This window comes from Rhodnius prolixus, unplaced genomic scaffold (genome assembly GCF_049639745.1).
Source record: "Rhodnius prolixus isolate KJV_2025 unplaced genomic scaffold, Rpr scaffold_1, whole genome shotgun sequence".
NCBI lineage: Eukaryota > Metazoa > Arthropoda > Insecta > Hemiptera > Reduviidae > Rhodnius > Rhodnius prolixus.
The window spans coordinates 21,317,200-21,334,542 of record NW_027411581.1 but is presented as its reverse complement, the minus strand read 5'-3'; the positions used below and the strand labels follow the sequence as shown (position 1 = coordinate 21,334,542).

Here is a 17,343-nt window from a genome sequence, read left to right as displayed (position 1 = left end):
ATATATTTTGGTACAACGTTTAAAGAAAACTATAGAAAATTGATGAAAAGCGAATAAATTTCTGTTCAAACAGAAAGTAAAACTGATGACGATTCATTCTTCTGCTCGTAGGTAGTCTGATGCAGTGTTGCACTGGGAAATCTTCAGTTAGGGACCCTGGGTATAGTGGAATTTTTTATTTGATAGTAAAAATACTATTAGTGCAATCCATGTCACCTAATTTGGTAACTTGGTGTCAAGGCCTGCCAGAAAGAATAAGCGATCATGTTATTTTTACATTCCACTACTTTTTAATGTAGTTCTTTTAGATCGTACAAGTTGTTATGTTAATTCGTTTCAACCTCTTAGTTGTTACTCAACCACTTAGGTGTTACTAATTAATTAGAAATTGATTAATAAAAGGGAATTCTTACAAAATAATACGAATAATCAGCTTTAATCTGCACAAAATGATGTTAATTTTTCAGCAAAATAGGCGAAATATTCCAAACGAAATGAAATAAATGCAGAAGTAGAGGGATTTTCATCCCTGCCTTAAATTACAGAATCCGCACAACAATAAAACAAAAGTAAAAACAAGGAAAAAAGTTTCGAACTATAGTCGAATTTCGACTAAAACTCTTTATTTACAAACCTCAAATAAAGAAAAAAAAATCTAAGAAAATTAATTGCAGGTTCTATATGTTTTAGTTTCTTGAGTTTAGTTGCGTGAGTTAAGGTAAACACACGCACAAACTGAGTTCTCTCTCTCTTTGTAGTACAGAAAGAGAAAAACCAAACTGAGGGCGTAAATATAATTAACCTATAAAAAATAGAAGTTCAATTAACATAAAAAAAGAGTTTTTGAAAAATAATGTTGCTGATTTGCAGAGTATTGGAAGCAACATTTGTGGAGGATCAAAGCTAGGCGGAATATTTTACGCAATTTAAAAAAAAAAAAAAAGACAAAAGACTTTTTTGAAATATTCAAATTATTTTGATTTATTGACGTCTAAAAATTAATGCCCATTGTTTCATTTCGTTCAACTCTGTAGACGGAGGCGGACAAGCTAATGTAACTGCAGCCAACTATGAAACTAATAAGAAACCATGTGTTCGAGTCGTACACAGCTTTTCTTGGCGGCCCTTTTAACATTCCCGCCATGCCTTTACCCGCGTTTTGGTTCCCGCCAAAATTCTGTAGCCTCTCATTCTATTATAACCTTCGCTGTGTTTCAATTTCTATTCTTTCCAGGCTACAGTGCATCTCGTCCATCGGCAAGAAGAAGGAGCAACAACCGCCTTCCTGTATCCTTTACATTACACATACTTCTTTTCAGCATCAGTTTTTCTCCATCTTCATCTGCAGGTGAGTATCTTGTAAAGAATCTCCGTACGTCCATTTAGATTTATATGATAAGGTGAAAGAAGAATGGGGGGATTTAACATACCTAGCTTTTATAGCGCGCATGAGGGAAATCATAATCAACCCTTATTTACTATTTACGGACGGATCAAAATCGGAGCAGGGAGTAGGTTGTGCTGTACTTGACCCGCAAACGGGAAGTTTTCGCCTATACAAGCTCCCTAATAATGCCTCAATATTTACCGCAGAAATCGTAGCGATTTGGAATGCGGTAATCCTGGCGGAACAAATACAAAGTAATGACATAATAGTCATTCTTAGTGATTCTAAAAGTGCACTCCAAAAAATAAAACGTCCGGGCGATGTTTTTGATCCCATAATTATAGAAATTATAAGTCATTTGATTAATGCAATGGGTAGGTTGCATCTGGTTTGGCTGAAAGGGCAAGCTGGGATAGTTGATAACGAGAAAGTCGACGTGCTAGCAAAAAGAGCGATCTTGTTAGGGGAACACACTCCAGTGCTCAATTTAGAGGATTTCGAAGGTGCTTTAAGAAAGCGTTGTTATGACGCATGGCAAAAGCTCTACGATCTGGAAAAAGAAATTAAGGGTAAATATTACGCTGATTTACAGCCTAGGATTCCCAACAAGCCATGGTTTGTAGAAGTACTGGAGGGGGGAAGGCAATTTTACACAAAATAATGCGACTGAGGTTCAACCATAATCTCACAAATCCGCATCTGCATAAAATTAAGTTATTAGATAGTCCCAAATGTGATTGCAATAGCGGGGAGGATGGGGACATCGATCACCTCCTCTTCAGATGCAGTAGATATAATAGAAATAGAGACAAGTTCCTAAAGGAATTGGCAACACATGTACGATTTCCCTGTAGCGCTAAAAGTGTTTTAGCTATAATGAATCCTGATGCGCTACGAATTATTTACAAATTCATTAGAGAGAATAAAATAAAAATATAGGATGCAGCTAAACTCCATAGTCACATTCAGAGACCATTGTGTTGTTCTAGGAAGGAATGTCAGTACGCAGCGCTCAAGATATCCTTATCTCATGGAAGCCACGACGCAGAATGTAGTAGAAGAGTGGCTGGCATGACGAAGAAAGAAGGGAAAGAGGCTGTGCTATTCCTCAAATTGAATATTGGAAAAGATAGGGCTGGTTTTTTTCCACCAACATATTGGTAAATTAAGGCATTCAAAGCCAACTGTAATTGTTCATACCAATATGTTGGTTTTTTCCAGCCCTCATATAAAGTAATTGGTTAATGTGCAAACAAGACCACAAATACAATAAATAAATAAATCTGCAGGTGTTGTCTCGGTGTCTTTTGTTTGCCCTCTTTATGACCCTTGACCCCAATTCGTGTCCAATCTTGTCGAGGTGGTGGGGTTTACGCACTAAGGGTACTAGAGATTAACCCTCTCGAAAATTCTCGCGTCTTCCGCTTCTGGGTGTGGGTGCCTTCGCCCACCTACACCATGAATATGTGTACATGTTACTTGGTCGCTGACCAAGAATTAGGGAATGAATCAGTAAGCTTTCTTATCATCTTCCGTTTCATTTCCCTCCCGATAACTTATATAATGCATAAATTTATCAAATTAAAAGCAAAAAATGAAAAAGCTTTTAAAATATGTTCAGAAACTTCAAGATTTATTTTAATAAAAGCGATAGGCAGAAAGATTGAAATAATTTAAAGCAATCACAATATAAGTACTGTAGAAATATTTAACAATGCCAAGCCATTGGAATTCAATAGCAGCAACTCCATGTCAAGTTGAAATTTTTTTTTTTTGCGTTTATTGTGCTACAATCAGCGCGTTAGCGCTATAAGTAACAATGATTCAATAGAGCAATAAATGATAAGTAACGAGTGGAGAAGTTACCCAGTGGTAACACTCCCTAATATTGGATGGTTAGTCACTCTCTTCACTGGAGAGGAGATCACGAGGCCACTATCTTTTAAGGCGTCTTGTCGGGTTGTCAGGAAGAGTTCTAGAAGAAAGATTTTTAGCTAGAGGATTTATATGAGATTGCAGGTTGAAGTGGAGTTTTCTGTATCTTGTTTTAGCAACTTCGGTGATAAAAGGAATGTTAAGGTCAGTGTGTATAGTCAGGTTTGAGACATAAAAAGGAGCGTGAACAATAGTTCGAAGTATTTTAGATTGTAGTGATTGAATCCTTTGGAGATTGGAGCGTTTGGTTGAACCCCACAGCTCTATTCCATACGCCCAGATGGGTTTCAAAATAGAAGTATATAAATCAGTCTTTTGTTGTCCAGAGAGAGTTTTGATCTGTCGTCTAAGAGTCTTTTAAGTAGTCGATAGCGTCTGTTCAGTTCTGTTCTTTTAAGTCTAGTGTGGGGGTTCCAAGAAAGTCGTCGGTCTAAGTAAAGCCCAAGGTAGCGGGCAACGTTTACTATTTGTAGAGGTGTTAGGTTATAGATGATTGGAGGAAGAGTAATGCGCCGAAGAGTGAAGGTGATGTTTTGCGACTTAGTTTCATTAAGCTTTATAGCCCATTTCTTGAACCATTGCTCTAAAGAGGAGAGATGAGATTGCAGATTTCTGTGAGCAAGAACAGGATCATGATTAGTGGACAGTAAGGCGGTGTCATCTGCGTATGTGAGAAGTGTAGTGTTAGGATCTGTTGGTATGTCTGAAGTGTAAATGGAGTAGAGAATAGGACCCAGAATGCTGCCCTGTGGAACTCCAGCGTCGATATGTTTTAGTGGGGAGAAAGAAGATCCTATTTAGTTGAAATTTAAGGAAAAATTTAAGCTAACCCGACAAGATGATCTAATAACAGAAAGTATACAATTGGACACATTGAGTATGGTCGGGTATCAAAAAAATGTAGCCAATTATCAAAATTGAACTTATTTCAAACAGAAATTTGCCAAATAACTACGTAACTAAACTAAAGGACATTTACTGAAAAGTGTGTAGATATGTTTTTACTTTAGTTAATTAATAGCATAAACTTATTTGGAATTATGAACAATTAAAGTACGTTTGTTGAACACAGTGACAGGTTAGGCCTAGAATGGTTTGTTTTAGCGACCCACAAAAATATGGTTATAACTTTTATCAGTCAATTACAAGTCTCTTATCACAGGAAAAAATTGATTTTTTGCATGCAGCAATTTTTACACCTACGTTTCTTTCCAGGCTACAGTGCATCTCGTCCATCGGCAAGAAGAAGGAGTAACAACCGCCTTCCTGTATCCTTTACATTACACATGCATGTTCATTAATTCAGAAAGTACAGAATTGTTCTTTAAATAAAAGATTTTTTAAGAATAAATGAAACATGAACATTCAATCATTGAATTTAAATATTTTAGAAGCACGTGTCCATAAAATTTGAAAGATTATTTATCAGAAAATTTAAATTCTTTTAAAACACGTACTTTTTATATATTAATCAAGAAATTTTAAAAGGTTGTTGACACAAAAATATTGGTAATCTACTTGTGGTAAATTTTAAAAAAAGAACACCTCATATAGCAACAGAATTTAGCCGTTAGATTGTACAGGAAATATGGCTTGATAATGCCCGTAATTTCAAGTGAAACAAAACTGAACTATTTCTATAAAAGTGGATGGGATTTTGCAACTTAAAATTTAAGCAAATAAACGAAAAAAGGAGAGCATTTTGATAATAAGAATATTTATTCATAAATAAATAGCAATACATTTTTCTTAAATTCAATTCAGCTATATGTACAGCAATCTACGCTTAAATTTTAAACAATCCTTAAGAATAAAACTTTATAATGATTGTTACATAAAAAGTTAAGTAAACGTCAGTCAAATAATTATTCATAAAAAAAAAAAAAAACTGACCAACATCAATTACAACAATATATTCCCATATTTCATCAATGTGAAGTCACAATCAAATCATCAATCATGTGACTGCATTTAAGTGTTAAGACTATTACGTAGTCTATAGATCAACAATTTTTCTTTTTTCTATCGCCTGTCCCTTAAAGAAATATGAAACACAATATAAGCGGATGTGGGTCCAACGAGAACATTCACCTTTTAGATAAGGAAACCGGCTGATATGAAAACAAAAAACCTTTATTCTAATGTAACATCTTCAACAATTTTTTGTTTTGTAAATCTTTCTTGAAACTATTTTCAAAATAGTATTTCAACTGCATCCTGTTACAAATAATTTAAATACAAAATATCTCTATTTGAAATAAGAAAACTTTTAATTTTGTTTGCAACTTTGAAGGAGGAGCGCGCTCCTTCATTCAAAAATATATTTATAAATTTTAGAAATTAATCAATAGCAAAACTGCGTTCTACTATTATTCCCCAAGTGCTCTAAATTCATGCTTGAGAAAAAGTAAATAATTTTACGAAACAAAAAATATACAAATTTTAAAACTATGACTAATCATTATCAAACTACGAATAATGTATATTTCTAAACTCTACCTTCGCTACAAAGTTCAAAATTTCAACTCAACAAGACATAAGTTCAATTCAAAAAGCATATTAATTTGAAATCAGGATATAAAAACATTGATACTTACATATGCACAGTAACTATCCCTTAAAGTAGTTCCGAATCCTTAAAGTCTGCTCTAATGAACACAAAAACACAATTCAATATCACACAGTAACACAGTTTTTTTAATTTTTTTTATTCATTAAAAAAACAAAGTAACACTTCACTCGCGATAGTTTCCTGGTCACTATTTTTCAAAACTATAAGCAATCAATTCAATAAAAAATGAAATAAGAAAACAAAGATTAATCGACAGAAATTGTTCGAAATAATTGTAAGACTGAACGAATGGACGGCTATACTTCCATCTGAATAGTCGAGAACTGACTGAAGTCTGATTACCAAGACCATGGTTAGTGTGAGAAGTATAGCTTTAGGAGAGGAGGCAATATCTCTCCCGCCCGCTTGCTTTGCATGGGCTCTGAGTCACGTGACATTGCCGGCGCTGCTGTTACCGCCACCTCTGGCCTGACGTCACTCAACAAACAGAAAACTGTACCATGCACACTTGTTCAAACACTTACTACATATAGTTTTGGAAATTTTGAAATAAAAATAAAAAAAAATTTCGTTCAACAAAGAAGGATAGGGACCTAATTTACCTTCTCAAATAGTCAAATTGCAGTATGAAGTGGAAGCTCAAGAACGATAAAATTCGTGCTCGATTATAGACAACAATTTTAATGGATTAGACTCAAAATAATTGCAAAGTGACTGAACAATTTAATAAATTAATAATAACAATAAAGGTGAGTCAAATATACTTCTTTCCAAAAGCTAAAATAAAAAGTTATAACTGACCACTTGCAAGCTGAACAGAATTAGGTTGAAGCCCAATTCAATTCTACCTTCTCCTTAACTGTCCAAGGAGGTGCTTGCTTAACACTCCGTGAAAGAGTAAGGAAGAACGGCCCGATTTGTGAAAGAACAAATCATGGGTACTCCATCAAGATAACGCGCTGGCTCACACTGCATTGTCTGTCAAGACGTTTCTAGCCAAGTACAACATCCCAGTTTTAGGCCACCCGCCTTATTCGCCTGATCTGGCCCCATGTGACTTTTATCTGTTCCCCAAGTAGTAGATCTACACTAAATGGAACCCGATTTCAAACCCGTTGAAGCAGTGAAAGAAAAAGCGGCACGCGTCATGCAGGAGCTCACAGAATAAGATTTCCAGCACTTTTTCGAACAATGGTAAATTTGCTTGGAGCGTTGAAGGGATAGTGGAGGGGTGTATATTGAAGGTGACAATAACTAAATATGTATAAATTTAAAATAAAATGTTTTATAGCAATAGTCTCGTTATTTAATAGCCACACCTCGTATTTCAAGGTGTAACTCAAAATAACGCTATCGACAGATGTGATAGATTTCCCATTGTAAATAGAAAGGAGTTACTTAAATTCTATTCAGAAAGAGTGCAATTCGAATATTTGAACGATTCGCTGCCAGTATTTGTTGTTATACACTCTTCTCAATCAACATTACAGTTTGAATAGAGAAAATGGAATCCAAGGAATTTGGAAGAAGTAAAATACTTGAAGTAGCAATAAAAATAGAATAGTCATTAAACCTTCATTTTTGTAGACGATATAAACTGCAGTAGATAAATTAACCCAACGCACTGAATAGGAATTCCTAAAGCAGTTCTTGTTTTAAAAGTGATCAAGATTGTCTGAGAAGAAGCAGTCTAGAGACCGAGTGTGTTGGGATTATCGCATCAAAGCAGCCATCAGAAATGTGCTGTTAATAGTGGCACTAAATGTAAACGTAATGGTGAGAGGGTGTAACAAGTAGCAATTAATGTCTAACCGTGGCGGGTGTCACGATTTATTGGAGAGATGTACTTCGCCTCACAATACAGATCCAGTACAGTTAGGTTATTGAAGAGAGCTGTAAAGATATCACATAATGCTATTGTATTTTAGGTTTATTAAATAAGTGTGTTACGAGCTGCTATTATAGGTCCATGACCTCTCCTAAATAGAAATTAAACAGTGTATGATCTCTCTTCCGCATTCATTTCTGTATTAATACTTCACAGAATGTCTACTTAGTAACCATTATGGTTCATTCTATAATTTCTAAGAAATAACATTACACAAAAAAAAAACCAATTGGTTGTTAAATTAATTTGAATAAAACGATTAAATAAAGAATGAAATAGTCATTAAGTATTCTCTTTAGATAATCTTAACATCTGAAGATAGATTAACCCAACAATACGACGGAAGTCAACACTGCTAACAACATCAATAAAATTTTAAATGAATTTCTGCACAGAAGCTATGCTTATCATGCAAAAGAACAAATTTTAAAACAGCTCGTGAGCAATTGTGAGTTAAAAATTTGGTATTTCCGTGTATTTGTCTGTATAATAAAATTGTGTTACTGCGTATATAATGTGTGTTCTACTATTGATTCCAGTTGTTCATACATATTATAAAGAAATAGATTGTTTAATAAAACATTGAATAAGAACATTCTCCAACACAATAATTTCCCGAGAATTGAAATATCTTTTAAACATACCGAAAGGAAAACTTCCTTATCTCAAAAGCAATACTAGATATGATTGATTTCGGGAGACCGAATCTCAGCTAGCCTCAATAAAAGCTCAGTAACTAAGTAAGGGAGTACTCAATTAAAGAAACAACTATCCCTTAAATCAATTATAGATGAAACTAAAAGGAAAACATCATCTAGCATTTAAAGAAAAACGTAGTTCGAATTAAACATTTCACAGCATTAAAATCAAGCTGAAGATGTCCAGTAAAGCAGTAAACGTTCAAAATAGTAATGTAAAAACCTGCAAAGAAAGAAATGAATGAGGCCACTGGCATAATGGTTTTTATTCACCAATAATCATTAAAAAAAAATACTCAAATAAGCGATAATTTCTTTTCCCTCAACGATATTAAAAGAAGTGTAATATCCGTTACTAGGAAAGTATAATGGTGCAGGTATAATAGATAATAATTGTCTCTAACCTAAAGAATTCAAGATAATTAATTAAAATTAAAAAGATAATTATTTTAAAAGCAAAAAAAAAAAAAAAAAAAGAAGCTTTATCACTCAAGTGAAAGTGGAAACATTTAGTATTTTTATGTGAAAACACGAATGTCTAGAAAGCAAAACATAAAACAACAATTATGTCTTTAATGACATATTTTAAAATTTACAGATTTCTTTTACTATTTACGAATTAAACGTTAAGTTTTTTTGTGAGTTGCATTAAAATTACAGTTGTTTGATTTTCACCTAAAGAAATATGCTGCTGAATTTGATGCTCAATCCATCTCATTTTTATTAAATTTCATTCTGTTTTTCTTTCTCCAATCCAACAATTTAATCTCCTGAAGTGTTTCCTTATAATAAATAGACTTTTTCTTCCGAATTAATTAACCTTTTCCCCACGTCAAAAGTAGAACAAGAGCAAAATTTATTATATCAAGCAATCATTCTTCAAATTAGCTGTAAAATGAAGTGCCGAGAAACTGTACTTACCCAGATGTATTGTCTTCAGCATTTTATTTTCTCTTTTTCTCCTTCAGATGATTTTTGAATACTACACAGGTTAATGTGAGGAAGGAAATCAAGAAATCAGCTGATTTACTCCATTAATACTATCAGCAGGTAACACTGACATTCTACTTCAACAATATATTTAATCATATTTTAGATAATTAAAATTATAATAAGATAATCGCAAGAAACCTAATGAGAATTATTGTTGAAAATGATAGAAGATAATAAGTGATCTGATGAGATTATTGTCGAAGATAATACGAGTATACTTGTATAGGTTGGGGAAAAAGAAATCCATTATTTTTGCGTGAAATTCAAAACATTATTTAAGATGTTTGGGATTGTCCGATTTGGGTCAAATATACACCATTTTGTTGTATAATTTGTTGCCATTTTAAAGGTAGCTTCATAATGCCTCTCTCATAGAAGTCTTGGTCCTTATTGGCGAAAAACTCTTCTCTTGATCCCAATTTCTCATCACTCAGGAAGTTTTGCAATGCGAGAAAAAGGTGGTAATCGCTTGGTGCCAGGTCCGTACTATATGGTGGATGCATTAAAACTTCCCAACCAAGCTCCCGGAGTTTCTGGCAAGTCACTACAGACGTGTGTGGCCTTGCGTTGACCTGATGGAACACAACACCTCTTCTGTTGGCCAATTCTGGCCGTTTCTGGTCAATCGCTAGCTTCAAACGGTCCAGTTGTTGACAGTAGAGATCTGAATTTAGTCTTTGGCCTTACGGAAGCAACTCTTGATTCCTTTCAAGTCCCACCAGATACACAGTAGAAGCTTCCTGGCCGTTAGTCCTGGTTTGGCCACCGTTTGAGCTGCTTTACCACGCTTTGACCACGACCGTTTTCGCACAATATTGTCGTATGTGACCCATTTCTCATCCCCAGTCACCATCCGTTTAAGAAATGGGTCGATTTCATTCCGTTTGGCCAAGGCTTCGCAGATGGAAATTCGATCCATCATGTTTTTTGGTGTTAAAACTGTTTTATGGTCGATCTTTAGCTCCTGGGCGATGGTACGACTACTAACATGCTGGTCAACTTCGATTATTTCTGTGATTTTATCGACATTTCCGTCGACGGGTCTGCCTGTGCGAGGTTCATCTTTAACATCAAAAATGCCTGAACGGAATCGACGAAACCAAAATTTCACGCAATTAGCTGTTACAGTATCGGCACCATAAACACCATTCACAATTTCAGGTTGCCTGGCTTGCATTTTCGCCTTTATCAAAGAAAAACTATAAAATGTACCGAATATTCTCTTTGTTGACTTCCATTGTTAACACCCTGTAACTCACAACTGAATGGTACAAACAAAAAACAGCAAAAGAATTTTTTTAGTGTGAAATCCACCTTCACAACGACCATAAACTTGAAATTGTTTGATCGATACTTTACGAGATATCGATCACTACAGTCATCTACCGAGAAAATAATGGATTTATTTTTCCCAAACCATGTATTTATACTACAGTGTGTGTTGTCGAAATAGCTATCCAGAGGGATATCTGGGTGAAATGCCCAACAAAAGTTGAACACTTTGCACAGAAAACAGTTAAAATAAATTGATTAAAGTCAATAAAACTAAAAAAATGTCTTCAAAAGTTGTGCTTTGGATAGAATAAAACAACTGTATCGATCGTTAGAGCGAGATTACTTTGCTACCTGGGAGTTCCATTAGCAACGAAAGGAAAATTAAATTAGGCACTAAAAATGTCTTTAAGAAAAGATAAATTGCGATCTTGATAATAACGGTATTGGTTTAAGATAACTTATTGAAAACGGCAGTAATTCTTGTTCTTCTTCCAAGTTCCGATTAAAGAATATTGAGCAGTTGTTAATAATATAAAAAGTGTTGATTAATAAATTAATAAATTTATTAATTATACAGTGTAATCTATACTTATTAGCATGAATAACCGCAAGCATGAATCAATAACTGTTGGAAATTTGAATTATTTTTTTATATACTAGGAATATGAGTTCCAAAAATTTGAGTATTGTGCAAGCACTTCTTTTTCCTCTGAATTATCGCATCTTAGAATGCTTTTGATAATTAATCACAACAACAGTTCGCATCTGATGTCCATTTTAAACTTTTTTAAAGTAAAAACATTTTAATAGAAACTTACCTTTGACATGTTTGGTTTATTTTATACACGATATACATGTCGATTGGCTTTTTCATGGACATATCGCATTGTCGATTAACATTTTTGGTTAACGAGAGAAAGTGTTGATAACATGAAATTTGTGTCATTAAGAAGGAAAATGTTTTAATGATAATGTTAATAATGATATAATGAGGGGAATTGAACATTTCTAAGTCAAAAAAGTTTAACTAAATGAAGAGTGGCTACAATGTGGCTTTGTGAAAAGTGGCTACAATGTGCCTTTGTGAAGAGTGCTATCATTGTACATCCATACACTACGCCAGGATACCAGATCCACAACGTCATTGTTTAGAGAATTAGATGGTTCAACTGGCAGTCACAGTTTTGAAAGATTAAAAAAAAAGAAACAAAGTAAAGTTAGTTCCGATGCAGAACTAGGTATCGTTATCCGGCCCATAACCACAGCCTCACAGCTCAGTGATATTTCAATCGATAACTCTTTTCAGTCCTCTACCAGTAAGTGAAAAGATCTTTCTTTCAAACAAACCCGAACTTTGAATACCTTAGCACAATCAGAAGATATATGAACAGCAACTATTCCCTAATAATATCTATATTTTTATAGCGGCCACAGTTCTTATAAAATATGCATTTATTTAGATAAATAGAAATTTACAGCATTATAGTGAACTTTATTGCTTATATATGCAATGGATGTGTTACATTTCATTAGCAGCCTTTTGTATAAGAAATAATAAAGATAGCTGAGGGTGGAATAACTTACTGGGAAAGACTCAAACCTTTGGATCCGTGTGAAGGAGCCTAGAGCGCTAACCACTTAGTTAATCTCTTACCCTTCTTTTTCTTGCGAGGAGAGTGCTAAAAGGCGACAACCCGGCTAGAAAAAAGAAAAGCAAAGATAGTCTGCTTAGCCATAAACTGGCTTAACACGCCGTGCGAACCATCAAAGTCTTCTGCCTACAGAGCATGTGTGTCTTCTTTCAAAGGCTTGGGGACTAAGGTCGTTCTTCGTGAGGTGACACAGCAATCATATGAATGCCACATATTGAGCTACTTCATCATCAGAGCCTTGTACTTATGTCTCTTCTCAGCTATTGCTGAGAGACAATGGTTTTGGAGTTAATTATTAGCTAGCTGGATTACAATTGACTCGTTGGCTCGTTAATTTTGTTGACTGATTTTGGTGATGCCCGCAACATTCTACAGTAGCTTAGTTTTTCAATTCTCAAGTGCCTGCACCCCAATACACTGGTAAATCATCTTTGCTCGCCGTAATGTCCAGCCAAACAGACTTTATGTCCAGCCTCCACTATTTGCAGTTCTAGTTCTTTGAAAATGTCCAGTCTCTAGGTTTGTAGGCCGTGAAAACAGACATTAGGAAACGAATAAAGTATTTGAGAACTCGATTCCATAAATACTACTATTCAATTATTGCAAAATTTCATCTAAAAGTGGATTAGGTTTTTGTAAATTTCAGTTATGCAACTTAGGTTCAAAAACCTTCAGAGATGAGAACAAACGTTGTAGAAATCGAAGTGAATACGTTTCAAAGGGATGAAATAAATATAAAGTTGAACATATTAATTTGAGAGTAGAAAGTGAAGGATCCAATAGGGAATGATTCTGGCGTGTGACAAGAACAGGAGTGGGGAGCAGGAGATGGCATCACATTTTCTGTCTTGACAGCTCACTAATCATCTCGTATTAATGGAATCTTTCGGTTCAAAAGACAACCATGAAGTCATTTCAGAAACATAAGTTATAAATTCTATACAATTACTTTGTGCTTATAATTAATTACGAGCACACACTGCATGTTTGAGTCAGACTGGGCAACTTTTAGGTTAATAAAAAGTAAAAAAAAAGAAGAACTTTCTCTTAGAAATTTCATTTTATTTTACTTTTGTGATAAAATAAATGAAAACATGAATGCATGAACACATTACATAGATGACGTCAGGGAATTAGTAGTTGATATATCCTGTCACTAAAGAAATAATCATTCTTTCAGAATAAAAGCGATTGTTTCATTTACTTCAGCCCATCTGTCAAGAGATACGTAATTATATAGATTTAATCATTTTTTAGTAAATTCGTTTTCTGGGTGGTGGTAAAGGAACAATTGTCTGTCAAGAAGACGTGATTGAACTCTTAACTGCACTTTTTTAAAGTTAGTGATACTTTGTTTTGTATTGTTTTGTTTGTATTGGGTCGAGTAATATTTTGACCAGAGTGGGAAAACTTATTGTAAAACAGAAAATAATTTGATCAATTTTGGCATTTTTACAAAAAGTTTTTAATGTTGAAATCAGCCCAGATTATTTTAACAGGTTGCAAGAAACTGAACTACAAATATAAATACTATAAATAGTGGAGGTTCATATATTGAACTAAGTAAATGATTATTGCATTGAGGGACGTCAGCCATAAGAGAACTACAAATATAAATACTATAAATAGTGGAGGTTCATATATTGAACTAAGTAAATGATTATTGCATTGAGGGACGTCAGCCATAAGAGAAGGAACGCAGGCTCATGCTGCCCATTGTTCCTCGTCCACCTCCCAACGCGCTAAACAGGAAGGGTTAAATAGAAATCTAAATAATCAGAAGAAGCTGGATGTTGCTTCAGTCAGGAAGCAAAGTCAAACTCTCTTTGAAATGAAGCGCAGTTTCACTAAACGCACCCACAGGATGGTAATTAAATAGGTGATAAAGCAGCATGTTCATTCAATATCTGTACTAGCTAGAGCAGCGGTTCCCAACCTGGGGTACGCGTACCCCTAAGGGGTACGCGTACCCCTAAGGGGTACGCAAAAGATTGTTTAGGGGTACGCAAAAAAAAAAGTTATTATGGCGTAAAATGTAAAAATTCAAAAAATGTTGCTTTTGTTTTGACTAATATTACACATGGCCCGCATATAATTCACTTCTCCTAAAGGATAAATTAACGCTTTGCTGTTTCAATTTACGACCCCTGCAAACCTAGAGGTTTGAAATGTTTACCTATTCATAGATGATTTTTTTAATAGGAACATATCATATGTATATGTTCTTTACAAGACACATTATATTCAGATAGTTTTGCTGTTAATTTAAAGTTACAATACGTAAAATCAAGAATGCAATTATTTCTTTTATATATATATAAGTTAGGGGTACACACTAAGGAAACAATCAGGTAAAGGGGTACACTAATGAAAAGAAGTTGAGAGGTAATTATCAAAGCCCCTTCGAGAAATCCGACTGATGAGAACCTCTCATCTTAAGGAAAGCTGGTTTATTAAATCCGTTTGGGATTAATGAAATAATTAGAAAGGAGTGGCAGAAACTGTTGGAGGGAGAAAACGATGAAAAAGTCAGAGCAGGCTAGTCTAAGATGCACTCGTGTTCCGTTAAATTCATTTTCATCATAGATGAGACTCCATTAAACTCCATCTTTTTCCACTTTTTGGTATTTACTCAAAAAGGCCAGCACTGTTTTCTTCCGAAATTTTATTCGCTCACTTACATGTTAATACTCCATTTGAACCATTTTCCAGTAAATATGGGTTTCTTTGAATTTAGAAAATGTATGACATTGATTTCATAAGTTGCAGTAGGTTGGAGTAGCGTACTTGATACCTGTGAGGGAAGATGGAGGTATGAGGAATTTGTATTAATTATTATTTTAATGATAGCTCACAACTCAAATATCCAATAACTGTTTACAATTGAAGATACCTTATCTCATTATTCTAAATGCAACCTCATTGATTAAATTTAAAGGAAACATGATGTCATTTACAAGTTGATTACAAGTAGCCCCACATATATTTAAATAGCGAAATAAATAAAGTATAGACTGATGGCAATAAATATTGAGATTTAAAATATAGTTTTACAAGATCACAGACTCATCTAACGGTATAATAAAATGATAAACACACTCAGCAGATATATACATTATCACCGTAAAGCGTGGTCACATATAAATTATAAACTACAGGTAAGTCGGAGGGAGAGATGCTCATTAACCAGGGTGATAATGGCTAAACTTCCATATTTGTCCTCACTTCGTGCCACAGGTCAACACCTTTCAGCATCTTTTCTCACATATTAACTTTGTATAATTTCACTTCTTCTTTATTTCAACAATTTATTATAAATATTTAGTTTGTTTAAAAAAAAAGAAATTCATTCTGCATGCAATTATAAAAAAAGCTAAAAAGTAATCTTACTAACCTTTACAACTTTGAGTACCGATCTACGTAAATCAGAAATAGACAACCAAGGTGATCCCAGCTGACTAAAGAGCAACCTCGAACATCATTCATACCTTGAATTAATTTTGAATTCAATCTCTACATCTAATTCCAGTTAATGTCTAACTTTATTACAACCATCTTTAAGTTAATTGCTAGAAGTACATAGTTTGAACAAAATGTATTAAATTATATCTTTGTTGCCATTTTCAAAAAGTAGCAAAAAACTACAAAGGACATTTTTAGCTTAAACTACTTATCGTACAAGCTGTACACTAGCACTAGCAATCGAAAAAAGATATGTACTTACTATGAAAGGTTCAGCTTCTGATTGGCCGATCCAACTGCCCACATTTTACACTCACTAACTTTGCAATCTGATTGGTTAAATGTTTAAAACATTTTTTAATCTTAAGGAGAAATAAAGAGACACCAAAATCGTCCAATGTTGTTATATCATTAAAGCGAATCGTCCTACAAGAAAACTAATAATGCATACATTATTGTTAAACAAAGATGGAGTTGAAAGTATAATGCCCAGCTGGTAATCTAACTAAGAATCTGAGAGGTGCATGTGGAAGATACTGCAATTTTCAAATTATTAAAACATGGAGAACCCAACGACAAGAACGAATGAATGGTGGAGGCGTGATGTGCAATTTCTTTCAGTTGAAATCTGAACTTCGGCAATTTGAAACTAACACCGTAAATAAATGCTCTAAATAAATAATAAAATTCTATGGTATCTCTTTATTTAAAGATGATTTATAATTATTGTATTTCTAGTTTGAAGTTGGGAATTTGTGTTGTTGTTTTCTTTCAAGTACCTATTTAATGTTTTTTTATTTGGATTTCTTCTTCCTTTCTGTAATCTACAAATAATCAGCAGTATTACTATTAAAAGTTACTTTTTCAGGTTTGGATCGTTGTTAATTTTACTTGCGCTATCAAGTTAGCTGTTACGTTCACTTTATATTTTTAATTTACTTAGGATGGAAGATTTGCGAGGAATCGGTCAAATAAAAACAACTCGTCTTTTTGCCAACGTTTCGACAAATATATTGTCCTCTTCAGGGTCTGGATATTACAATTACAAAACAATTTACAGAGTCAGTAACATAGAAAAAACAGTAAAAATCAGTAATACAAAAATAAACAGTAAAATACAATAAATTCTTTATAATTATTGAAACTTACGTGGCTATGCGGGTTGGTTGAGTTACAGAAACTAAGAGCCAGAACTGGAGAACAGGTATTCGTATATATACAGATATAGCGGGACTTAGACGGGAATTTTGGTAATTACAATTGAACAGATACAATAGACTAGTTACAACAAAAGAGTAAATACAATAAAATATTGGGAAATTTCTTTAAACAACAAAAACCGTTAAACACAAAACACAGGAGAAACCAAATAACCCTTATGCACTAAATAACAAATAACCAAAAGATTTGAAGTAAATTTAAAAAACCCAGCAATAATTATGTACAAAATTTGGATATCTATTTATTTTTTAACTGCTACA

The 17,343-nt window shown here is 33.9% G+C and overlaps 3 protein-coding genes and 1 long non-coding RNA gene across 6 annotated transcripts in view; 1 reads left to right on the top strand and 3 right to left on the bottom strand.

Moving 5' to 3' along the window:
* Nucleotides 1-9,487, bottom strand: part of cv-c (RhoGTPase activating protein) — a 512,238-nt gene extending 502,751 nt beyond the window's left edge. The window contains exon 1 of one of the 2 annotated variants that reach the window (XM_074134447.1): nt 9,402-9,487. The gene's annotated coding sequence lies outside the window, so the exon portion shown is untranslated. Of the gene's footprint in view, nt 1-5,919; nt 6,238-9,401 lie in introns of those variants that run through there. The other variant, XM_074134439.1, reaches the window with a different exon arrangement.
* Nucleotides 1,143-2,660, top strand: LOC141446324 (uncharacterized). Its single transcript, XM_074112885.1, has 2 exons — nt 1,143-1,348; nt 2,377-2,660. The coding sequence occupies exons 1-2, from the start codon at nt 1,143-1,145 to the stop codon at nt 2,549-2,551; spliced, it is 381 nt and encodes a 126-aa protein (XP_073968986.1). The 3' UTR covers nt 2,552-2,660.
* Nucleotides 9,488-10,143: 656 nt separating the features above from the next.
* On the bottom strand, nt 10,144-10,650 carry LOC141446323 (histone-lysine N-methyltransferase SETMAR-like). Its single transcript, XM_074112884.1, has one exon. The coding sequence runs from the start codon at nt 10,648-10,650 to the stop codon at nt 10,144-10,146; it is 507 nt and encodes a 168-aa protein (XP_073968985.1).
* A 3,986-nt stretch (nt 10,651-14,636) lies between these two features.
* Nucleotides 14,637-17,045, bottom strand: LOC141451363 (uncharacterized). Of its 2 annotated transcripts, none has more exons than XR_012456716.1 (3): nt 17,012-17,045; nt 15,795-16,288; nt 14,637-15,194 (listed from the first exon to the last, which is right to left on the bottom strand). It is a non-coding gene; the product is annotated as an uncharacterized lncRNA (long non-coding RNA). The 2 variants fall into 2 exon arrangements; XR_012456724.1 differs by having other exon boundaries at nt 15,171-15,969; nt 16,125-16,288.
* Nucleotides 17,046-17,343: the final 298 nt, after the last annotated feature.

Bases quoted from the DNA above. Each gene is read 5' to 3' on its own strand.
- LOC141446324 (XM_074112885.1), top strand. From the start codon at position 1,143: ATGCCTTTACCCGCGTTTTGGTTCCCGCCAAAATTCTGTAGCCTCTCA. The intron at 1,349-2,376 runs GTGAGTATCTTG...GTGTTGTTCTAG, and splicing joins TTCTCCATCTTCATCTGCAG to GAAGGAATGTCAGTACGCAG.
- LOC141446323 (XM_074112884.1), bottom strand. From the start codon at position 10,650: ATGCAAGCCAGGCAACCTGAAATTGTGAATGGTGTTTATGGTGCCGAT.